Below are 24,182 nucleotides of genomic sequence, written 5' to 3'. Positions count from 1 at the left end.
GTGGCTGTTTTAATTCTTTAAGTTGTCAGTGGTGATACAGAAACTGTTACTAATTATCCTGAGCAGATGAAAAAAAGGAAAAAAAAAATGATTGCCAAAGTGTGTTACACACTAGAGCACGTATACTGTGTTGATGAAATTACACTTCTCTTGAAGCCAGTATTTACTAGAGCATTTATTTCTCGCGAAATAATATCAACACCAAGACTTACAAATTTCAAAAATAGTTTGATGCTTCTTCTTGGTGGAAATGTTGCTGGTTATATAAAATTAAAGCTTCTACTCATGTATCACTCTGAAAATCCAAGAGCTTTCAAGAGTTATGCAGTTTAATTTATCTTTGACATGACTTACTCAGAGCCACAAGAGTGGTTTACAAAAATCTTTTCATCTTGCTGTAGAAAGGTACAGTGCCAAAACAGAATATTTCCAACAAAGGACTGTTTCTTTTAGGCAATGCACCAAACCAACCAGTGAACTTTAATGAGCTTTCTGATAATGTGAGAGTAGAATATACCCGCAAGAATATAACTTCTTTGCTCCAGTCAATGAACAGAGGTGTTATGGCTAACTTGAAGACATTATCTGAGACTTTTCAAACAACTTATGAAAGCAATTGGCAGAGGGGAGAAATCTACAGTTAGAGACTTCTGAAATTTAAGTGGATGTTATGGATAGTTGATTTGGGTGGCAGTTGGAAGTGAAACCTTCAACTTTTGATGGTGTTTGAAAATATATATGGCCAGACCGTATTTGTTACTTATAAGTTTTCCATAAGCAGAAAGTCTAAATCAAATTCAGAATGACTTTGTAACACTTGCAAATGACGAAAGATTTGTAGAAATCATAGAGGATGATGTGATTGAGTTACTAGTGCACCATACAGAAAGTTTATATAACAAGGAGTTAATTTTGTTAGACCAAGAGCAAGCTGAGAATATTGATGAGAATAGGGAAGTTCTACGAACTCCTCTTAAATTGACTGCAAGGAATATTGCTAAAGGATTGACACATACAAGGGAAGGCTTGCAAGTTTTTGCAGATATCAACTGTAATTGTGAATATAACATAAACATTACATGAGGAGCTGTACAAAGAAATGATGCACCATAAAGATCAAATGATTTTGAATAAGGTCTTCACATCTCAAACAGATGTTGATGGTGATGAACTATAAAATAGAAAATAGTGTCCCACGTCCTCCTAGCAACTCTCATTCCACCATAATCTTTCACTCAGTAATCAACAGCATTCTTATTTATTCCTTATGTATTCCTCTACAAACGTTTTTATGTATACGTATTTTACTGTCTAGGTTCAGAAATGTTATTAATTACATGAGAGTGGTTATGTTATTTGATTTGTTGTCAAATATAAGTCCATGAGAAGGTGTTCCAATTTTATGTGAGAATCAAGGCACAAGGGATTCCTGCATGAGTATGTGTGTATGCTATATATATGTATGTATGTATGTATGTATGTACATGCATGTATGTACACACATGTATGCATGCATGTATGTACACACATACATACATACACACACACACACACACACACACACACACATATATATATATATATATATATATATATATATATATATACATATATACATACACACACGCACACACACACACACACACACATATATGGGTGCAGGAGTGGCTGAGTGGTAAGAAGCTTACTTCTCAACCACATGGTTCCAGGTTCAGTTCCACTGTCTGGTACCTTGGGCAAGTGTCTTCTACTATAGCCTCGGCCAACCAAAGCCTTGTGAGTGGATCTGGTAGACAGAAACTCAAAGAAACCTGTATGTATGTATATATGTATGTATGTACTTGTGTGTCTTTGCTTGTTCCTTCACCAACAGTTGACAGCTGATGTTGGTATGTTTACATTCCCTTAACTTAGCGGTTCAGCAAAAGTTACTGATAGAATAAGTACTAGGCTTACAAAGAAGTCCTGGGGGCGTACTCCAACATGGCTGCAGTGAGATGACTGAAACAAGTAAAACAAAAGAATATATATATATACATGTATATGTATGTGTATGCCTCTGTATTTATGTCTGTGTATGTATAAAACAGGCTTCTTTCAGTTTCCATCTTTCCCTGTATAAAATGTGATTGAATCTGATGATTACTATAGCATTTAGATAAATTCAGAACTAATCCTAGTAATTTGATTAAAGATATATTGGAGAGATTATGCTGTGCCTGTTTTAGTAGTAATCCAAGTTTCCTAACCATCCTCATGCAAAAGTATGTATTACAAATTCAGTCAGTCTCTTTCTGCCATGTTCTTTCATTTGTCAGTAACTCTACCACATAAACATGCTCTGATTATTCGTGATTAGTGACATTGCAGGTTCCCATGGCAGCACTTGTTTGAATATTATTTCTTCAATAACCAAGTTGAAGTTCTTGCTAATATCTCGTCATGTTAGGCAACTAGTTATTTTCTTTCTTCTGAATGTTGTTAAAAACGAATATGCTAATCTGAACAGCATTCATGTCACATTTAATTACCAGACAATCATGAAACAAGCAGTTGTTTTTTTCTTTTTCCATGTTTGTATGTTTCTGTCTCAGTTTTAATTATATAAATTGGAATATTTGAATCAATGTTGGGAACATTTGAATCAATATCTAATGAATCAGCTCTACAGCAGGGAATGTTTCAAAATACATTTTCAGTTTTCATGTCTTTTTCTGTGTTGTCATCATTGTCTTCATCATATATACTTTTCCTTGCTTGCATGAGTCTGATGAAAGAATATTGGAGCAGATTATTCTGTGGCCAGATGTCTTTCCTGTTGCCAACCTCCACCTGTTTCCAAGTGATGTTATAATCCCTCATTCTATCAAATATCAAGCACATCAGACATGCTTGTGTGGAGAACTGGAAATAAATGATACCGAAATAAGATCACACAAAATGTCAAGAAGCCCTGATATACTTTCGTAGTGGACTGCAAGCAAATGACACTTTTAGCAAAGTCATTGTTTAAAACCAATGAGCAAAATACACATCAAACAATTTACTCATAAGGCTTGGTCAATCTAGGGCTGTTGTAGTAAACACTTACCCAAGGTGCCATACCATGGGAGGTATCTTCTACTATAGCTCAAGGCCAACCATATATATATATATATATATATATATAATATATATATATATATGACGGGGCTTCTTTCAGTTTCCATCTACCAAATCCACTCACAAGGCTTTGGTCAGCCTGAAGCTATAGTAGAAGATATTTGCCAAAGGTGCCATACAGTGAGACTGAACCTGCAACCATGTGGTTGGGAAGCAAGCTTCTTACCAGAGGAGAGTAAAGTAGAATATGGAGCACTCATAGTACATACCTATTACATTATGCCAGTTGATGAAAAAAAATATATATATATATATCAGTGGCGTGCGGTGACTTCCGGCGTTGGGCATGCAATTAATTTCATTGCCCCCCCCCCCGGCAATTTTTCAGTAAGACATTTTCGTATTCCTACGATTTACATATAAGAGATTCTGAATATGCAGAATAAACAGGGAATAAAAAATGGCTGTGCAGAGATGATCCTGAAATAAGTGTATTGTTTGTATTATTCTTTGCTCTTCGAAACGTCAGTACTTTCCCATCCTCATTCTCCCTTACAAAAGTCTAAAAATCATAAGTGAAATGTAATAAAGATGAAATTGGATTCTGTCAATATTTTTGCATATTCAGAATCTCTGTTAAAGGTAGGAATCCGAAAAAAAATTTTCACATAAATTCGTTTTTCAAAGGGGTGCGATTCTGCATTAGCCCCTATACCTATCGGTTGAGCTGGATGAAATGATTTAATTAAAAGGACACATTTAGTTACATTATATGGCCATGGTTTTAGATCGTTACGCTCTCGAAGACAAGTCAGGTTCTTTATCATGCTACTTGTCAATTCCGGGAAAATTATTGACTGTTCTGAGACTTACTGAACTCCGTACATTAAAGGACTACGTCTCACGCATATACATGAATACGCACACAATGAAAGACAGCGAAAATTCAACATTGTAAAAAGCCTCCCAAAACTGTTGTGGCAGAAATCAACATCTCTGAGATTGAAACAAGACACTTATTGAAAGTGAAACAAAACACTTATTTACGGCCGTAAATAGACTACACCCAGCAGCACAGAAAGGGAAATCTATGTAGGTTAGGTTTCACGAAGAAATCAAAACATTTCTCCTGCGAAACAATACTGATGTAAGAAGGTCGAACCTTACGTTATAACAAACACTAAGCAAAACCTGTAATATATGCTCTTTAATATATTATTTTTTTTAATGTTTTAAAATGTTACTTAGCTCATTTATAAATTAATTCAATTCTTCGATCTTTCTGGGCAAATATATCTATCACATTTTCATAGAAATCTCTTTTCTTGTAATGAATCTTTTTCAATTGACATTAGTGCTAACCCAGACAGTCTTCTTTCTCCTGTCGCATTTCTTTGGTATGTTTTAATTCTACTTAATGCAGAAAAGGATCGCTCTACAGAAGCAGTGGTAGACGGAATTGTCAAAATCAACTTGCACAGATTGAAGAGTTCTGGCATAGCTTCAACAAGATCAGTGCTGTTAATGTAACTCATTAAATGACTTACACTTGGTTTTTTAAAATCTTTCATTGAATACATCACATTGAGCTCACTTTGTAATCGTATTACATCAAAAAATCTGCCATAAGTTGTTCTTAAAGAATCTAAAGAGTCCACAGGAAATTGTTTGCAATACTCATCAACTTTGTTGAAATTCAAAAGTTCCATGAATTTAAACTGTTCTAAGGATGAATATCGTGCTTTTATTTGGTCAACTATTGTACTTATAATTTTGTTATAAAGCGTTCTATAATGTCGTTGGGGATCAATAGATATATTCTTGGATCTCTGAATTCCGATTCCTGCATCGACTCCATATTTTTCCCCTAACCTATCATAAAAGACTGAAAAATTATCAAGTTTGTTTTCGAGTACAGTTCTAGTTTTATCTATTTGCTGTTTACAATACACTATGTCATGACTTTTACTCTGGAGTATGTTAAATAAGACGTCAGTAAAAGAAAAAATGTCACTGAATACCTCTAACAAAAATAAGAAATCAGGAGCTTTTAAAGTGTGTAAGAATCCAATTGCTGAATTTATGGTGGTATCATCCCATGCTTCAGGATTTTCAATGATGTGTTCAAAAAGGCTGATTATGAAATTATAATTTTCCTTTGTGGTAATAATAAGACGTGAGGAGTAATTCCATCTAGTTGCTGTTGCTTTCGGAAATCTTTTTTTAACCTAATCATTAACCTAATCATTTTTAACCTAATCATTTAATCTAATGCATTAGTCCTTTTCGGTGATTTCGTAAAAAATGTACCGAGTCCGTTTATTGTAGAAAAAAATATCTTGCATTCTTTCATAGCAGAGCATGATTGTGAAAGAACTAAATTTAGGATATGGGCACAACAATGAATAAAGATCACACATTCATATTTCTTTCTTACTTTTGCCTGTAACCCATTTAGTTGTCCTGCCATTGTAGCGGCACCATCATATGTCTGCGCAATCAATTTGTTTCCACATTCCCACGTCTCAATGCATTTAAAAACATGTTCAGATAAAGCATTTGCAGATCGATCTTCACTATCATCACTAAAACCGATAAATCGTTCTTTCGTCACACAGTCTTCTGTAACATAACATAAAACTGTTGACAGTTGTGAAGATGCTGAGACATCAGATGTCTCATCAACAAGAATAGAAACAAACTTAGCTTGGTCAATTTCCTTCTGCATCTCATTCAACATAACTTTATGAATTGCTTCGATCAAGTCATTTTGAATTCTGTTCGACAGACCAGTGAAGATAGAAGCTGTATCTAAATGACATTCCATATGTTTGTCATATTTACTGATCAAATAAACGAGTTCTTTATAATTTCCCCGATTATTAGAGCCTTCAGATTCAAAATGACCCCGAAACGATAATTCCTGGAGGTCTAAAAAAATAACAACATCGATCAATCGTTGCAGAATGAATCTGTTTCGTCGAACTTTCTCATTATGCTGTTGTATGCTTTGATTTTTACGTGCATCTAATTGTAAGTCTATGCGAACATTCCCGAATATTTTAAGGTCTATCAAACATTTTATATGCCTTTGAGAACGCTCGTGCTTTAGCATAGCCATATGTAAATTATTTAAATCATCATAGCCTTTATCATTCCAAACATTTTTTTCTAAGCCAAAAAGTAAACACGGCCAACAGAATAATTTATTAAGAGCAACACTTCCAGTTAACCATTTCTTCTTTTCATACGAATTAACCTGAAATTGTCTCGTGAATTTCTTGTTGTAGCTTCGCAAATTAGGTAAATTCGGTGTTGGTCTGCCACGATTTATAATTAATTTTTTCCCATCGAAGTCCCTTTTAGAAAAACTAGTTCTCAAAATATCGTTTATAGCACACATTTCACTCATTTTAAAAAAGGCTGCTCTTATTTAAGGACCCACGTGGAAGCGCCGGCGTAAATTTTAAGTCAATTTCAACAAAACGGAAAAATACCCTTTGTTAAATTAATTTAAGATTAATTAGCTATTTCTGAAATAAGAAATATAATATAGATATTTTTGCTTTCAAAACTTTCTAAAAATATGATAGTGCAAACGGATGTTTTGGATAAAAAATTTCTTACTTACAAGCGAAGGCTATTCCAACATTTCAGCTGGCTAAAACAAGAATTATGGGACGGCTCTTGTTCCGGTCAAAATAGCCAGAGAAGCGTGATATGCGATCTTAGAACAGCATGACACACCAAACTGAATTTGTCGAATCGTTGAGAGAGAAAGGGGTGACCATTTCTCGTAGCATATCTTTTAAACAAAGAAAGAGGAAGAAGGGACAAACTATCAAAGACAGAGAGAAGGGAACTCATGCTGTCTTCTCAACGCATGACAAGCGATAAATTTATCGAGTCACTAAGATAGAGAGAGAGAGAGGGGAAGGAAGGACAAACTAATACAGACAGAGAGGGAGTGTGTATCATGCGATCTTCTAAAAGCATTTATCAAAGCAGATGTACGAAGTGGAGACAATATTTCTAAAACAACTGGACGTATTTTCTTTCAAACAAAGAAGGCATGCAGCACATACCTTGCATTGCTGAGAGTGCACGCCCCTGATATATATATATATATATATATACAAAGGGAAATGAAGAAAATGCTGACAAAATAATTTAAGTAAGGGAGAGTGTATTTAATTAGGTGAAAGTTCTTTTTACTGGTTGCGCATTTGTTATGCTTATCAAAAGATATTTTTTAAAGAGAGATAGATTTTTTTCTCTTATCTGACTTTATGTTGGGTTTGCTGTCTCTTATATGTGAAAAAAGAGGCTCCAGAGTTGTTTAAGATTTGCTTGGTTTCGCGCCTAAAATTTCTTGTGGACAATGGTCAATACAGTTTTGATTGGTCATTATAAAGGGGTCACGTGAATGTTTGAATGGAAGTTGGTGTTGGGGTAAGAAAATAGGCTCCAGAGATGTTAAAATTTGGCTAGTGTTGCACCTAAAATTTCTTATTGGTCATAATAAAGAGGTCACGTAGATGTGGTCATAATAGAGAGGTCACGTGAATGTTTAGAATGAATGTTGATGTGGGTGGTGTATGGAGTTTTCGAAAATAGCTTTGTTGAAAATTCTCATTGTTCAGGCTGGTCAGTAGATGTCATGTGGATATTTTAAATAGCTTTTTAGAGCATAGTTAAGGAGTGTATTTTCTGCTTGACTGAATTTGAGCTGGATAAGTAAGTTCATTTAGGACAGGAAGAGCTATATGTATGTATGTGTGCGTGTGTGTGTTTGTGTGTGTGTGTGCGTGTGTGTTTATATGTATGTTGGGGTGTGCGTGCGTGTATATATGTGTGCATGTGTGGGTACAATTTTCAATATTTATAGTTCTGCTGGCCTTGTGCCTGTATCGGGAAGCAACGTGTTTGTGTGAAGTCAATATTTACAGTCATTTCCAAAAAATAGTGTTGGATGTTTTGCACCCGTATCAAATTATGTGTATGTGTGGAACCATATATTTGCGTGTGTCATGGTGTTAATATCTGGGTAAAAATAGCACTTAGTGCACATATTGATACCTGTGCCGCACAACTTCATCCCAATTTTAGAATCTTTCCCCTCTACAAATTTAAAGACAATGCCACTCATACCCAGCGAATAACCATGGAATCCCACCTTATTAATAAATACAGACCACTTCTAAACACATCCCCCTAACACGAACCCACAACAAACACACTTACACCTGCACACACCCTACACACACTTTTACCCAGATATTAACACCATGACACACGCAAATATATGGTTCCACACATACACATAATTTGATAAGGGTGCAAAACATCCAACACTATTTTTTGGAAATGACTGTAAATATTGACTTCACACAAACACATTGCTTCCCGATACAGGCACAAGGCCAGCAGAACTATAAATATTGAAAATTGTACCCACACATGCACACATATATACACGCACGCACGCCCCAACATACATATAAACACACACCTTAGTGTTCAACTGGTACTCAATTTATCGGCCCTAAAGTTGTCCTTGCCAGCATTTGAACTCAGAACACAAAGATGGACAAAATATTGTGAAGCATTTTGTCCAGCATGCTAATGTTTTTGCCAGCTCACTGCCTTAAATATCATATTTATTAAAAGACAGTTTAGAGCTTTCTAAATATACTGTAATTTATAAAATTTTTATTCACTCATGCTAGAAAAGAATCATCCTGTGAGATTGAAGCAAGAAGCTATGCAAGCTTGAGATATTTTGCTTCTCCAAAAGGTATGTTGTCTTGATTAAGTAGTGATTAACAATTTGATGGGACCAAACATAATGAAGTTTGTTAAAAGCTGAGAATGAAGTGAACTGCTGTCAAGCATGTTTTGGAGATTTAGAATTTTAGTCAAGAAGACAGCTAGGTGAAGATACTAGCTGAAAATTCCCACAACATCAACCTCTTGAAATTACTTTCTCTCCCACATTTTTCCTGCTGAAGTCAAATTACACGTTTTCAAGTTGAACATTGACCACATCAATCTCACCCAATCTTGGAGAACCTATGAAAGTCAAGGGATACACTTCTCTTCCTGTTGACTAAATAAACTTAACATTATGAATATATTTATGTAATATTTTATAAATAAAACATTCACCAAATACATTAGTATTCTGCAATGTTTTCTCTAATATGTCCCATCTCTAATTGTCATGTATGTATTTTGTAATATAAATGAAGTGAAATAAAAAGACTGCAACAAACAGTTGCTGGGAATTCAAAATGTTGAGTAAATAGTAATAAAACTATTCACCAATAGTAATAATTCTTTCTACAACAGGCGAAAAGCCTGAAATTGTTGGGGAGGAGATACTTGATTACATTGACCCCAGGGCTCAACTGGTACATATTTTATCAACCCTGAAAGGATGAATGAAAAAGTTGAGTTCAGTAGCATTTGAACTCTGAATATCAAGAAATGCTGCTAGGCATTTTGTCCAGCACAGTAACAATTCAGCCAGTGTACCACCTTGATGCCAATAGTAATAACAACAATGGTATTTCATATTTTGTCGGTTGAACAAGATTTGTGTTCATTGTTGAGATGGGAGGCAGACTTTGTTGGTTAAATTAGGGTAGATGACATTTGATTAGAATTAAAGAAGATAATAAAGTTACTGTGGAAAACAAAAGAGGGCTTGAAAAAGAGGAGGAAAGAGAAATAAGAGTAGATTCTTTTATTCATGTATTTATTTATTGTAGATATTTCAACCTTTGCTCCCTAATTTTACATAATAAATAATGTGTGTGTGTGTGTGTGTGCACATATATATATATATATATATATATATAATATTAGGGAGTATAACTCCAAACTTACAGGGAAAAATTCAATTTAGTATTAAATCAAATTTCACAGTATAAATATATAAAATATAAATATGAATTAGAGATAAAACCACTATGATACAACTCAGACAGTGATAGACATAAACCAATGCATAAATAACAAATAATATATATAATTAATATATAATATATATATATACATATATATATATGTATATATATATATATATATATATTATATATATATATATATATATACATGCAAGTGGCTGAGCACTCCACAGACACGTGTACCCTTAATATAGTTCTCAGGGAGATTCAACATGACGCAGAGTGTGACAAGGCTGGCCCTTTGAAATACAGAAACTACTCATTTTTGCCAACTGAGTGGATTGTAGCAACATGAAATAAAGTGTCTTGGCCAAGGACATGAGTTGCTGGGAATTGAACTCAACCTTACGATCGTGAGCCGAATGCCCTAACTACTAAGCCACATGCTTGTTCTATATATATATATATATTGTGTGTGTGTATATATATATTTATTTATATATATATATCATCATCATCATCATTTAGCGTCCGCTTTCCATGCTAGCATGGGTTGGACGGTTCAACTGGGGTCTGTGAAGCCAGAAGGCTGCATCAGGCCCAGTCTGATCTGGCAGTGTTTCTACGGCTGGATGCCCTTCCTAACGCCAACCACTCCATGAGTGTAGTGGGTGCTTTTTACGTGCCACCCGCACAGGTGCCAGACGGAGCTGGCAAACGGCCACGGACGGATGGTGCTTTTTACGTGCCGCCGGCACGGGGGCCAGGCGAGGCTGGCAATGGCCATGATCGGATGGTGCTTTTTACGTGCCACCAGCACGGGGGCCAGGCGAGGCTGGCAACGGCCACGAACGGATGGTGCTTTTATGTGCCACTGGCACGGGGGCCAGGCAAGGCTGGCAACAGCCACGAACGGATAGTGCTACATGCCACCGGCACGGGGGCCAGGCGAGGCGGAGCTGGCAACGGCCACGATCGGATGATTCGCTTACTTGTCACCGGCACTGGTATCACAGCTGCAATTTCCATTGATGTTGATCGACTTCGATTTTGGTTCTGCTTTCTGACATCTGATTTGATTTGGTTTGATTTTGATTTTGATTTTCACTTGCCTCAACGGGTCTTCACAAGTAGAGTTTTGTGTCCCAAGAAGGAAAGGTATGTATAAGTCGACTGGCTACGTACTAGGTAGAGGCCACGGGTTATGGTCTCACTAGTCTTGCCGGGTCTTCTCACGCACAGTTCGAAGGTCGTGCTTCACCACCTCGTCCCAGGTTTTTCTGGGTCTACCTCTTCCACAGGTTCCCTCAACTGCTAGGGTGTGGCACTTTTGCACACAACTATCTTCAGCCATTTTCGTCACATGACCATACCAGCGCAAACGTCTCTCTTGCACACCACAACTGATGCTTCTTAGGTCCAACTTTTCTCTCAAGGTACTTACACTCTGTCGATTATAGAGTGTAAGTATATATATATATATATATATATATATATATATATATATATTTATTCATATATATATATATTTATTCATATATATATATATTTATAGGTGAACATCCAATATGTAGACCCCGTATCGTCTAACCAGTCTTGCTCACTTATGTTCTGGCGTTTGCTGAATTTTCTTGAGAACAATCTTTTCTTAGTGGTCAGACCATATGGGGTCTACATCTAGCATATTGGATATCCACCGAGTGGTCATCCCTCTTATATGTATGTAAGATAATTTTTCTGAATCTTCAGATTTTTTCAATATGCTAGGCCACTGGTTTAAATTGATATTAAATTAATATTCAATTTTTTTACCCTTATTATCAGGTCATCCCATAAGTTCTGTGCCATAAGATTTTACCTTTTTTCAAATTGAATGAAATTTAATAGTATTTTAGAATGTCTAATGGAATTAAAAATTATTTTTATGCATTTGTGTACATTTAAACTAATTAACTATTATTTTACAGGATGATAGGATTATAATTTCTTTGATTAAAACCCTTTCTAACATGGAAGTATCCAAAGAGCAGTTGAAGCACATAATGCTTATAAAGTACAAGAAAGGAAACTCTGCAGCCGAAGCGACTCGAAACATACACTCAGTTTATGGGAAAGAATGCTTGAATGAAAGAACTTGTAGAAGATAGTTTGCAAAATTCAGAGGTGAAGATTTCAGCCTTGAAGATGAAGATCAAACAGGACGTCCAGTTGAGTTTGATGATAAGCTCCTTGAGGCATTACTTGAAGAAAATCCTGCATTATCAGTTGAAGAATTGGCAATAAAGCTTAGTTGAAACTATACAACTGTTCATCGTTATCTTCAACAACTTGGAAAATGGGTGCCTCATGAATTGTCCAAAAGCAACTGCAAATCCTGAGTTGACATCTGCTCTTCTCTCCATTCTTGCAAACTCATTTCACTCTTTTTGGATAGACTTGTGACTGGTGATGAAAATTGGATCTTCTATCGAAATGTTAAACATCGTAAACAGTGGCTTGGTAAAAGGGAAAAAGCTCAACCACAACCGAGAAGGGAACTTCATAGGAAAAAGGTTCTTCTCTCTATCTGGTTGGATTGCAAGGGAGTAATTCACTTTGAATTATTACCACCTAATGGAACAATCAATTCTCAAGTCTACTGTCAACAATTAAAGCATTTGAACCAAGCTTTGAAGAAAAAAAGACCCACTTTAGTGAATCGAAAAGGAGCGATGTTTTATCAGGACAATGTGCGACCCCACACTGCAAAGATCACATCACAGAAGATAAAGGACTTGGGTGGGAAAAAATTCCTCATCCACCTTGCTCCTTCAGACTTCCATTTGTTTCGTAGTTTACAGAATCATTTGGGGAACATAACTATCGCAAGCTAGGAGGAGGTTGAAACTGACATTTCAGTGTTCTTTGCTTTGAAGAAACCAAAAGAGTTTTACATTGATGGGATTTAAAAGCTTGTAAATAGATGGAAGGAAGTCATAGATAATCAGGGAGAGTACATTGATGATTAAATTTCAATTAAATATAACATTTGATCACTTGTTTTCTTAATTAAAAATTTGGACAAAATGGGATAACCTGATATTTAAATTTATATATATATATATACATATATCAAAATGATGTGGTTTTCTTATACTTCTTTTATTTTTCAAGAAAAACAAAGTTCTATTTTAATCTAAAACATATTCTCCTTCATTTTCTGCAATGCTCTTCCATCTATCTGGTAGGTTCATGTTCCAAAATTCACTTGTCTGTGATGAAAAATACTTCTCCTGTACTGTTCTAATGTCATCTACAAAATTCATATTTTTTCCATCCAAATGATTTTGAAGACTGCAGAATAAATGATAATCAGATGGGGCAATGTCCAGTGAATATGGTGGGTGGGGCATCATTTCCCATTCAAACTGCTCCAGCCTTTGGAATGCCACCCTCACTGAATGTGACCATGCAATTTGACATGAAAAGTTTGTGAGGAACCCATTGACCCAAATTGCTGACTTTTCCGATAGCACACATGTGTTGATGAATTGTTGAATGACCAAATTCAAGCTTCTCTGCTAGTTCCTCAACAGTTACAATGGGATTTTGTTCCACCAGGGTTTGCAGAACACATTCGTCAAGCCCTACAGATCTTCCACAATGCGGCTCGTCTTCTGGGCTGTAGTTTCTGGTTTGGAATTTCTGGAATCACCATTGATACCTGCTTACGCTTATTGTCCAATCCCCATATACTGCATTAATATTCCTTGCACTTTCCATTGCTTTGTTGCCTTTATTGAACTCCTAAAACAAAATATGCCGAATATGCTCCTTTGTCATTTCCATTATAGCTTTGAAAAAATAACTGTTAAAACAGAACTGCACTCCTCAAAACTTGCACTAAGAATAAGGTAAAATTACTACCTGCTTTTATAGCAAGTTGATGCAGGTAGTTTATCCTGTCCCCCTTCAACTTTTCATGCAATTGAATAAAACCTGCATTATTTATGGGATGACCCAATATATATATATATATATATATATATATATATATATATATATATATATATATTACTGTTGACCTAAAACTATAAAACAATGTATTTCTTGCCAAACACTGGATATTTTAGTGTTGTTGTTGTGGTGGTGGTGGTGGTGGTAGTGGCAGTGGTGCCGATAGTGTTGGCAACAGGTGGGGTGATTAGTACTGTTGGGTTTTTAATATTTTAATGCTAGTGTTGTGGGTAACTTGTTCTTCTAAATGTTATTGTTGTGGACAGATGTTCTTAATATTACTTTGAAAAGGATGGCTTTGTTTTATTAGTGATCCCTAATAATAAATTAGGAGAACATAAAAATACATGTGTGTGCGTGCACGTGTGTGTGTGTGTGTGTGTAGGGGTGTTATCTGCCCAAACCATTCTTCTTATTTAAGTTCAAAGTTTATTGGTGACAATTAACTGTAATCAATCAGCTCATAGTTTTGGTGGTTGTAGTAGTAGTAGTAGTGATGGCATTTGTTGATAAGACACAATGTAGGTCAACTTATCCAGGATAACTTATGAATGATTTTGTCTTTCCCCATTTTGATAATCAGTAATTATATTTAGACACCTTGATTAGAGACTACAGATACGTGTTATCTCTGTGTGTGTGTGTGTGTCTGTGTGTGCGTGCATGCATGCACACGCATATGTATGTGGTGTGTTATGCTGGAGTAAGGGAGTTGTGCTCATAGCCTTCGCAAGCCTTCCAAGAACAATAACTCCAATGTACTACAGAAAAATAGCAGGGACAGGGAGTGAATTCCAGAAAATTGAGGTTCCAGAGAGAATGGATTGACATTTGTAGTTGGTGTATGGCTGCAAGGCTGGTGAGAGGAGGCAGACAATATGGGTAACAAATGTGTTAGACAAGTCTAAGGAATGGAGATCAATGTATTGACAGTAAAAATGGCCAAGTGAGAAGACATCCTATCTGTAGACCAGAGGTTGAAATGTGTTGGTGATGATTGACTTCATATCTATCAGTCAGTTGGTCCTTCCTTTGGATGCAGTCTTGGATGTTCATATTTGTAATAGCTTCACTATCCCATTGTGAGTCTTTCTTGAGCTTTATAGAAAGTTAGGAACTAATGTTTTTTTCTGGCGCTAAAGAGAAAAGCCTGTTTTGAAGATAAATTTTTACTGTTACAGATATGAGATCACATGCAACAAGCATCAAGGATTCTGAAATCTAGCATTTATAGTTTTAGCTGCTCATTGTCTATGACTTTGGAAGGAGGTACAAGAGATTGGCATCATTGATATGTGCAGTGGTTGTGTTATACTTTTGAAGGGGACAAAATTAATATGATGCCATTGGAGAATGCTTGAAAAGTCTCTGTTCACAGAAGCAGTGCAAGTTTGGCATGGAGTGTCTAAATCATGTATGGAAGATGCTTTTGCTTAGAAAATTAGGAATGGGTGTTTATGTATGATGTATTACAATGCAGTGTATGTAGTAATATATGTTATGTAGATGTTATTGTTGTTGCTGTTTAGGTTCAGCTTAACCATGATTGCACTGATCTATGATTCCAGCTGTGATAATCCAATCCTTTTAGACATATGTCTATGATAGCATTATTCTAGCATGTTTTTTTTTTCTTTTGAGATGGTAGGTTTGAGGTTAGATTTGGTTAGTATTTCTAATAATTCATGTGACTGCCTAGAAGACCTTTTATTTTCTAATTATGTGAGTGTGATGTGAATATGTGTGTCAGAAATATATCAATTCCAAAATATCCTTGACTATGAGCCTGTAATCACATGCATACTTGATATCTGTATTCAACTCGTGACAAGGAGTGTGTATATCTATATTTCACTTTAACCTATATTTCACTTCATTACAATGGTTGACATCTTTCACTTACAATGTTAACCCCATCCTAGAAAGAAAAAAAAGAAAAGAAAAAACAAATATTTTTCTTTAAGTGGTTAAAGCATTAGAAGAATTAATTGAATTGAATTTATTGTCAGAAACTTGGTACAAATAAATTGAATGACCTTGTCTTTAACAACACAGCAGAAATAAACCATATACTCCATTCTGTAATTTGTTTCTCTCCAAAGTTTATTGGTTCCATTTCAACAACACAACATTACTTCCCATACTTTTCTGTCATATTTTTTCGGCATCACCTAATATGTATAACTCTTTATCATCAAAACTACTTCTCACTTGAGCTTCTTTTCTTATTCAACTTTTCTTCAATTCTTTTACAATACATACTTCAAAAGAAAATGTATATACAGTTGAACTTTCCCCTCCTTCTGCTCTAACCTGTTTGAGATCTTTGTGTATGTTTGCTACAGAATGGGTGTACTGAAAATAGTTACATAAATCTGCAAGTAAATGATTTAATAAATATATTTGATGCTATTGAAAATCATTAGAGAGTTGGAGGAAATACTTTACATTCTGAGTTCAAATCTTGCAGAGGTCAACTTTGCCTTTCATCTTTCTGGGAGGTTGATGAAATAAAGTACCAGTCAAATACTGGGGTTGATGGTATCAACTAACCCCTCTCAGAATTACTGGCCTTGTGCCTAAATTATAAACAGTTATATTACTTTACAAGCAGATCAATAAATTGATAGATCATTGGATAAAATATTGTTGTATATTGAGTTCAAAACCAATTAAAGTCAATTTTGTTTTTCATTCTTTCATAGTCAATAAAATAAGTATCAGTTTAGTACTGCTGATGGATATAATCAAGTGTTGCTTCCCTCAAAACTTGTGGCTATGTACCTATGTTAGAAATCATTATATTTCTTTGCAAGTGCTTAGCTGAGGTGGTAGGTACTAGGTGAGCCAAGGCTAGGCAAACTCGGGTTCAATTTTTGGTTGCAACTATGTCATTTATTCTTCCAATAATCCTAAAGGAAAGACATGGATGCCATAACTCTCAATTCCTTAATATGTATAATTAACAGGGCTGATTACTCACTGATAAATGTCTGTGATCATGACAGGAAATAATCACATTTGTGTTAGGGATAAATATATAGTTACCTTTATCTCTCTATGTTACTTAATTTTATTTATTTATTAGTTTACTAATTACTACTCATAATGTTTTACATGCATTAACTACAATGCTAGACCATTACTGTTTACATTAGGTTGCTAGTACCAGCATTTCATACAACTACTATATATAGTAAGAAATTAGACAGTAGTGCATAATTCAAAGCAGAGAAGAACAGAAAATTTTACAGCCTATAATTAAGACTACATTTTGTTTACTCTTAAATTTTAGATTTGTATGCTGACAATAAAGATAGGATACCCATGATCATATTGCAAATCAAATACTGAATACTTTGGATAGCATATATCTGCACATCATGATTGCTGTTGGCATTGGGGTGCTCCTCCTAGCAATCTGATTGGCTGACTGATTACCAAGATTATAGACCCTTCACATTAATTTCAAGTGTTATGGTCATAATAACAACAAAAATTGTCACTTTTGTATAGCTTCTGATACAAAAGAAAGTTAACTTTTGCTCAAAAGACTTCTTAATGACACATGTGCCACATATGATGTCTTACAAAATAAATCATATATTTCATAATGAAAACAAGAATCGTTTTACTCTAATGGATAAGACAAGTATAACTTTTAAAACACATCCTCATTTTATTTACATTATTTACATTTGATGGATATTTGTCCTCGTCTTGTTTGTTGTTAACACAACGTTTCAGCTGATATACCCTCCAGCCTTCATCAGGTGTTTTGGGGAAATTTCAAACCTGGGTTCTTGTTCCTAAGGTATTTTTTGATGTAATAATAATAATAATAATAGTAATTATTATTATTATTATTATTCAGGTCACAGCCTGGAATCGAACTCAGAATCTTGGGGTTAGTAGCCCGCACTCTTAACCATTATGCCATATACCTGTAGTGGTTAAGAGTGCGACTACTAACCCCAAGATTCCAAGTTCGATTCCAGGCTGTGACCTAAATAATAATAATAATAATTACATTGAAAAATACCTTAGGAATGAGAACCCATTGAAATTTCCCCAAGACACCTGATGAAGGTTGGAGGGTACATCAGCTGAAACGTTGTGTTGACAACAAACAAGATGTGGACAAATATCCATCAAATGTAAATAATGGACATAATTCCTCATCTCTTAAATATAGAACTGTAACATCCTCATTTGTAGATCTAATGCCAAAGAATTCTTTAGCGCAAATGAAATGATCTCTGTTGACTGACTGAAAAGTAATGGTGTTTCTTACATCAATACTACAGCTTATTCCAAAATGTCCACATTAACTGTATTATTGGACATATTTATAGTAATTTAATCCATCCATCTGGCACAGACTGTTACTAGTTGTTATTGTCATTCTTCAGGAAACAATATTTAGTGATTGGCTTGTCTACAAAATGAAACAAGCCAAACATGAATTTGATCATTTAAAATATGTTTTAAAAAAATCTGAAGTGCTAGCATTACATATAGTATTGTTAAGCACATGCCATGAGTGAATAATCTGACTAGGGAGTTGATGTTAATAAGGAATTTTGTCAACAAATGACCCTGTGACCATCTTTATTTTATCTTCTATCTTTTACTTGTTTCAACCATTAGACTTGTTTCTTTTACTTGTTTCAACCATGCCAGAGCACTACCTTGAGGAATTTTTAGCTGAAAGAATCAACTCCAGTACTTTTTTCTTTTAAGCCTGATACTTATTCTATCGATCTCTTTTGCCAAACTGCTAAGTTATGGGGACATAAACACACCAACACCAGTTGTCAAGCGGTGGTGGGGGACAAATACACACACATGCACACACACACATATGACCAACCTCTTTCAGTTTCTGTTTACCAGATCCACTCACAAGGCTTTGGTTGGCTCAAGTCTATAGTAGAAGACACTTGCTCAAGGTGCCACACATTGGGACTGAACCCAGAACCATGTAGCTGGGAAGCAAACTTCTTACTACACAGCCATGCTTGCACCTATGAGAGACAATATGCAGTGTATTTTTCATGATTACTTAAAGCATTAGGCAAAGTATTTAAATCACAATACCCAAATCATACACACAAACTTTCACTAGATATAGAAAATAAGAAGCATTTTTTTATAATTCAGTTCCCCAACCACTGTCTCTTGCTGAATTATACAGTTTGATGGGCTATTATTCTGGTAACTTTAGTTGTTGAGGTTGTTTCTTTTCAGGTATTCTTTTACGATTTTCTTAACTCCATTAACTTTTCTTTCAAAGCAGACACATTGGTTTCAATGGACACAGGTCTAGTGCAGGATTCTCTTTCTTTCAAACATATCTGCTCCTTACCACCCTACCAGTTACCTAGAAGATAATTTTATACAATAAGTTGTTCCTTTGGTACAAATGTTAAAATTTTGAAAGCTATACTAATCTTGTACCATTTCTGATTATGAGTATCTTAATCAAAAATGGTGCAAGATTAGTAATCTGAAGCATTGTAAATGTGTACGTCAAACAATATAGAAAGAACATTATCAATCAGGTGAGCACTTCACATTATGTTGATAGAAATAATAAGTAGTTTCAATTAGTTATATTGGATAAGTCACATTGATTATGATTCGACCCCAATGTAATTTAATAGATAATTGAGACTCAAGAATGCCTGTCACACATTATGCTCCGCCTCCTTTTCATCATCTTCATTGGTAGCAACAACACTAACCAATAGAATGTCTTGTATGTCAGTGTGGGTTGAACTTCATCATTCAGTCAGCATTCTAGACACACAATCCTAAGATTTGGGTTTAACAAAGCATTTATTCAAAGAGACGTGGCTGCTAAATTTTGTGTGGGTTAAATAACTACTAAGGACATCCTTTTTTGAGAATCTCTTAGTAGAATCATTATTTAGAACCTCCTTCCACTATCTCACTCTGCACCATGTCCAACTTACAGGCTCTTACCTTGAAGTTTTTATTTGTGCTTGTACATAAGAAAGGGCAGAGTAAACAGATATGTGACTTTCCCCACTGTTAATAACACAGCTATTAAGCAGTACTGCTAATGATTACTCTTTTACTCTTTTACTTGTTTCAGTCATATGACTGCGGCCATGCTGGAGTATCGCCTTTAGTTGAGCAAATCGACCCCAGGACTTATTCTTTGTTAGCCTATCGGTCTCTTTTGCAGAAATGGTAAGTTATAGGGATGTAAACACACCAGCATCGGTTCTCAAGCAATGTTGGGTGGACAAACACAGACACAAAAACATATACATATATATATATATATATATATATATATATATATATATATTATATATATATATACATACACATATATATGCATATATATATATATATATACACATGTATATGCATATATATATATATATATATACACACACGATGGGCTTCTTTCAGTTTCCGTCTACCAAATCCACTCACAAAGTTTTGGTCAGCCCAAGGCTACAGTAGAAGACACTTGCCCAAGGTGCCACACAGTGGGAATGAACCCAGAACCATGTGGCTGGTAAGCAAGCTACTTACCACACAGCCACTGCTGTGCCTATGTTAAGCAAAAATACAGAAATAGCTATTAGTCTTAGTCAGGAAAGAAACAGCTGGCTGCAGTAAAATTTGGTCTCATATCTTTGTGTTATAACTAATCGAATCTGCTTATTATTTCTATCAGTATATGTAAAGTGTTCACCTGACTGATAATGTTTCTGCAACACTGTTTGATCTACATAGGTTCAATGCCTAGATTACAGTGTTCATATTAAAAAATGGTACAAGACTAGTATAGCTTTTCAACATTCAGTAACATATTGACAGTCATTCAGTTATTTTGGCCTCATTGATAATGTACATTTCTTTATGACTGACACATGTTCAGTTCTAGAAAGTTTCTATGTAGTTGCTTAATCTGAAATAGTAGCCAAGTCTCCTTCCAATCACTGTCTTAAAAAAGGAAAGGCACATTAGAGCTTATCTGAAGAATGATAGGATGGCCATGAAATGGAATGTTTTTGATCAAAGGTTTGTTTGATCATCGCTGAACTGGATCTGAACAAGAACTAATTTCTTATTTACAAACTGGATAAGTTACTCAATAGTTTTAATTTGATTGTCAAGGTCTAATTTTTCTCAAATCGTTTTGATTAGGTGATAAGCCTTTTAAAGGCTAAATATTAGTTATGAGAGAAGCAAAGCATCTTGAGTTAGTTTCAGTGTTTGGCAGCAAATTGAAACCAATTTCCCTCACTTAAACTGCCAATACACTTGAAAATGCCGAACTTGTTTTGTTTATAAATTTTTGCTCTTACCTTTAAGAAATGAATATTTTGAAGCAAAATCTCGGGATTTTTCTCAAGAACATTCATCAGATATTTCTCTAGTAATTTGTACACTTTAAAGGTGTAATTTCTTTTACTAAAAAACTTAGGACTAGTAGTAATCCAGTTCTAGATTTAATGGGGATTAAAGCGCTATGTTTATTAGTTAAATTTTATGATTTATGATTAAGTACTTTTTCAACTAAGTGGCCTTGAAGTATAACTGACAGTATTTATGGCCACTAGTAATATAAAACAGGCTTGGAAAATAAATATGATGAAAGTGTACCTTCAAAAGGTATAAGAGAAATTTAACCCTTTGGAGATGGAGCCTCATTTGGAGTTTCAGTGCCAAGAGGACAGAGCCCGTTTCACAAGACCTACAAAGGACATACACTTATTTTTTCAAAAATATTGTAAAAAAATAAAGCACCTGCTTTGCATATATAAAACTACATATATTCTTGTAGGAAATTGAATGAACAATCTTCTTTTGTCGTTCAATTTTTCAGCTGATAGATCAGCCCTGTCATCTCCAAGGGTTAAGGAGAGCTGTAACTGATGAAATTATATGGTTTATAATGATGTCATTGAACAAAGATTAAACCCTTTAGCATTCAGATTATCTATCTAATGTAATGTTTATTTATTCACATTGTTTTCAATTAATCATGCTTTATCTCATAGCCTTGAGATTTCAATGATGTGATCATTTATGTTTAGAATTACATTTTAGGGTAGGTGTGAGAAGCCTGATCAAACCAGTTTGAACATAAAACAGGTAGAAATATTGGATCAGTTATGGCCGGCTTAAATGCTAAAAGGTTAAAAGTATTATGACTTTAGTGAAGTCATTATTTTACTTTTTACTTCATTTTTGTATCTTGTTTGCAAGATTTTTTATGTGAATTCATGTATTAAAAAAATTTTTCTTGTGTCTAGGGAGGGTCTTGTTTCACAAGTACAATGTTCCAGCACACAAGTCCTTGATTTCAATGGCTGCTGTGCATGACTGACTTTGAACTACTCGATCATGAACTATTCTCATGATTTGGTCCCATCTGACTACCATCTTTTCCCCAACATGAAAAACCATTTGGTTGGGAACCTGTATCTCACTGATGATGATGTAATATCTGTTGTTGATGACTTGTTTGAGCAACAGGATGAAACAGGATCCAAGGACTGCAACACTGATGGAAAAAGTGTGTGGACCACAAAGGGGACTATGTTGGAAAATTAATCTCATTTGGTGACATTCCATGAGAGTGCCTTAGCCAGCCTATGAACTTTTCAGCTGATACTCTGTATATGCAAATTATTTTGGAAGGGTAATTTACTTTCCTTGATTTAAGGCTATGAAACAGTCCTGTGCAAAATATTTCTGACTTTTAAGTTTATATCTTTCAGGAAAATGGACCAACAATGGTTGGAGATGAATGGAATGATGTGGAGTTGATGGAATATCTTGGAGCTAGTCTATGCAAAGAGCTTGGCACTAACTAGTAAGTAATCAGTTTATATTTATTTTAAGAAGCTATATTTCACGATCGTATTCTAAGAACCATGAGAAGTGTTTCTTGCAATCAGACTTGTAAGTTTACAGGTGAAATGAAAATTGTGTAGTAAAAAAAATTTAACTTGAAAGTTTAGATATTGAAGTATGAAAGTTCATCCTCAATCTTAAGTATTTAGTGAATTCTGTAACCTTTTTAGCTGTTAGAGAACCTTTTAAAATTTCACCTTTATTAATAAATCAAGATTGAGTGAACTGACATGTGGTCTTCTATTACTGTTCCTGCCCTATCAGAAGATAGAAATTAGTATTGAGCCTTTGAATATTAAGTGCATCAACCAAGATTAAATAGATCCAATGGCAGTATACTAACTGTTGACTTCTCATCTGTTGTTGCTGTATGGTCCCAGGTTAGTTGGATCCAGCATTTCTATGTGCAAAAGTATTTCAACTGTAACCATCTTTTTAGACTGTTTATCTAAGACTTCATTATTCAGTATGTTATTCCCACAGTAGGATGTGATTTGAGGGTGATTTGGTTGTCATTTCTAATAAGTCAAGCTAGTATGTAGAGGCTCCCATTAGATTATTTTGTTAGTCATTTAGCTGATAAGCTGTTAACTGCACCTCACTTTATGTTGTAAATAAACAAATATGGCAGTAAGCTATATATTTACAGTTTCTGTTTATATAATTCTCTTGGGGCTGTGGTTGAATATAGTAGATTGAGATTGACATAAATTCTGACATTTTTTTTCTCTTTTTATTTATTACCCAGAAATTATTGCTCAAATAAAAAACTGAACTTGAGGATATTAATGATTGTATGTATTTAGAAACATGTTTTTATTTGATAAAGTATCATCATCATCATCATCATTTAATGCCTACTTTCCATACTGGCATGAGTTAGATGGTTTGACTAGAACTGGTAAGCCGAGGAGCTGTACCAGGCTCCAGCCTGATTTTGGCATGGTTTCTACAGCTGGATGCCCTTCCTAACACCAACCACTTCAAGAGTGTTGTGGGTGCCTTTTATGCATTGCTAGCATAAGTGCCTTTTATGTGTCACCAGCACGGATACTTATTACATGTCACTAACATGGGTGCCTTTTATGTGTCACTGGCACTGTCCATGACAACAGTTTCACTTAGCTTGACAAGTCTTCTCAACCACAGCAAATCACCAAAGGTCTCAATCATTTGTCATCACCTCCATGAGACCCAACATCCAAAGCTCATGCTTCACTACCTTATTCCATGTCTTCCTGGGTCTACCACTTCCACAGGTTCCCC

At 35.0% G+C, this 24,182-nt stretch overlaps 1 protein-coding gene across 2 annotated transcripts in view; it reads left to right on the top strand.

The window, feature by feature from the left end:
• Positions 1 to 24,182, top strand: part of LOC115217057 (GTP cyclohydrolase 1 feedback regulatory protein) — a 53,702-nt gene that overhangs the window by 4,440 nt on the left and 25,080 nt on the right. For both annotated transcript variants that reach the window (XM_029786637.2, XM_029786638.2), the window contains exon 2: positions 22,781 to 22,875. In XM_029786637.2, the coding sequence (XP_029642497.1) occupies positions 22,781 to 22,875 (95 nt within the window). The remainder of the gene's footprint in view (positions 1 to 22,780; positions 22,876 to 24,182) is intronic.

Source organism: Octopus sinensis, linkage group LG11 (genome assembly GCF_006345805.1).
Source record: "Octopus sinensis linkage group LG11, ASM634580v1, whole genome shotgun sequence".
Taxonomy (NCBI): Eukaryota; Metazoa; Mollusca; class Cephalopoda; order Octopoda; family Octopodidae; genus Octopus; species Octopus sinensis.
This window is presented reverse-complemented; position numbering and strand designations above follow the sequence as displayed.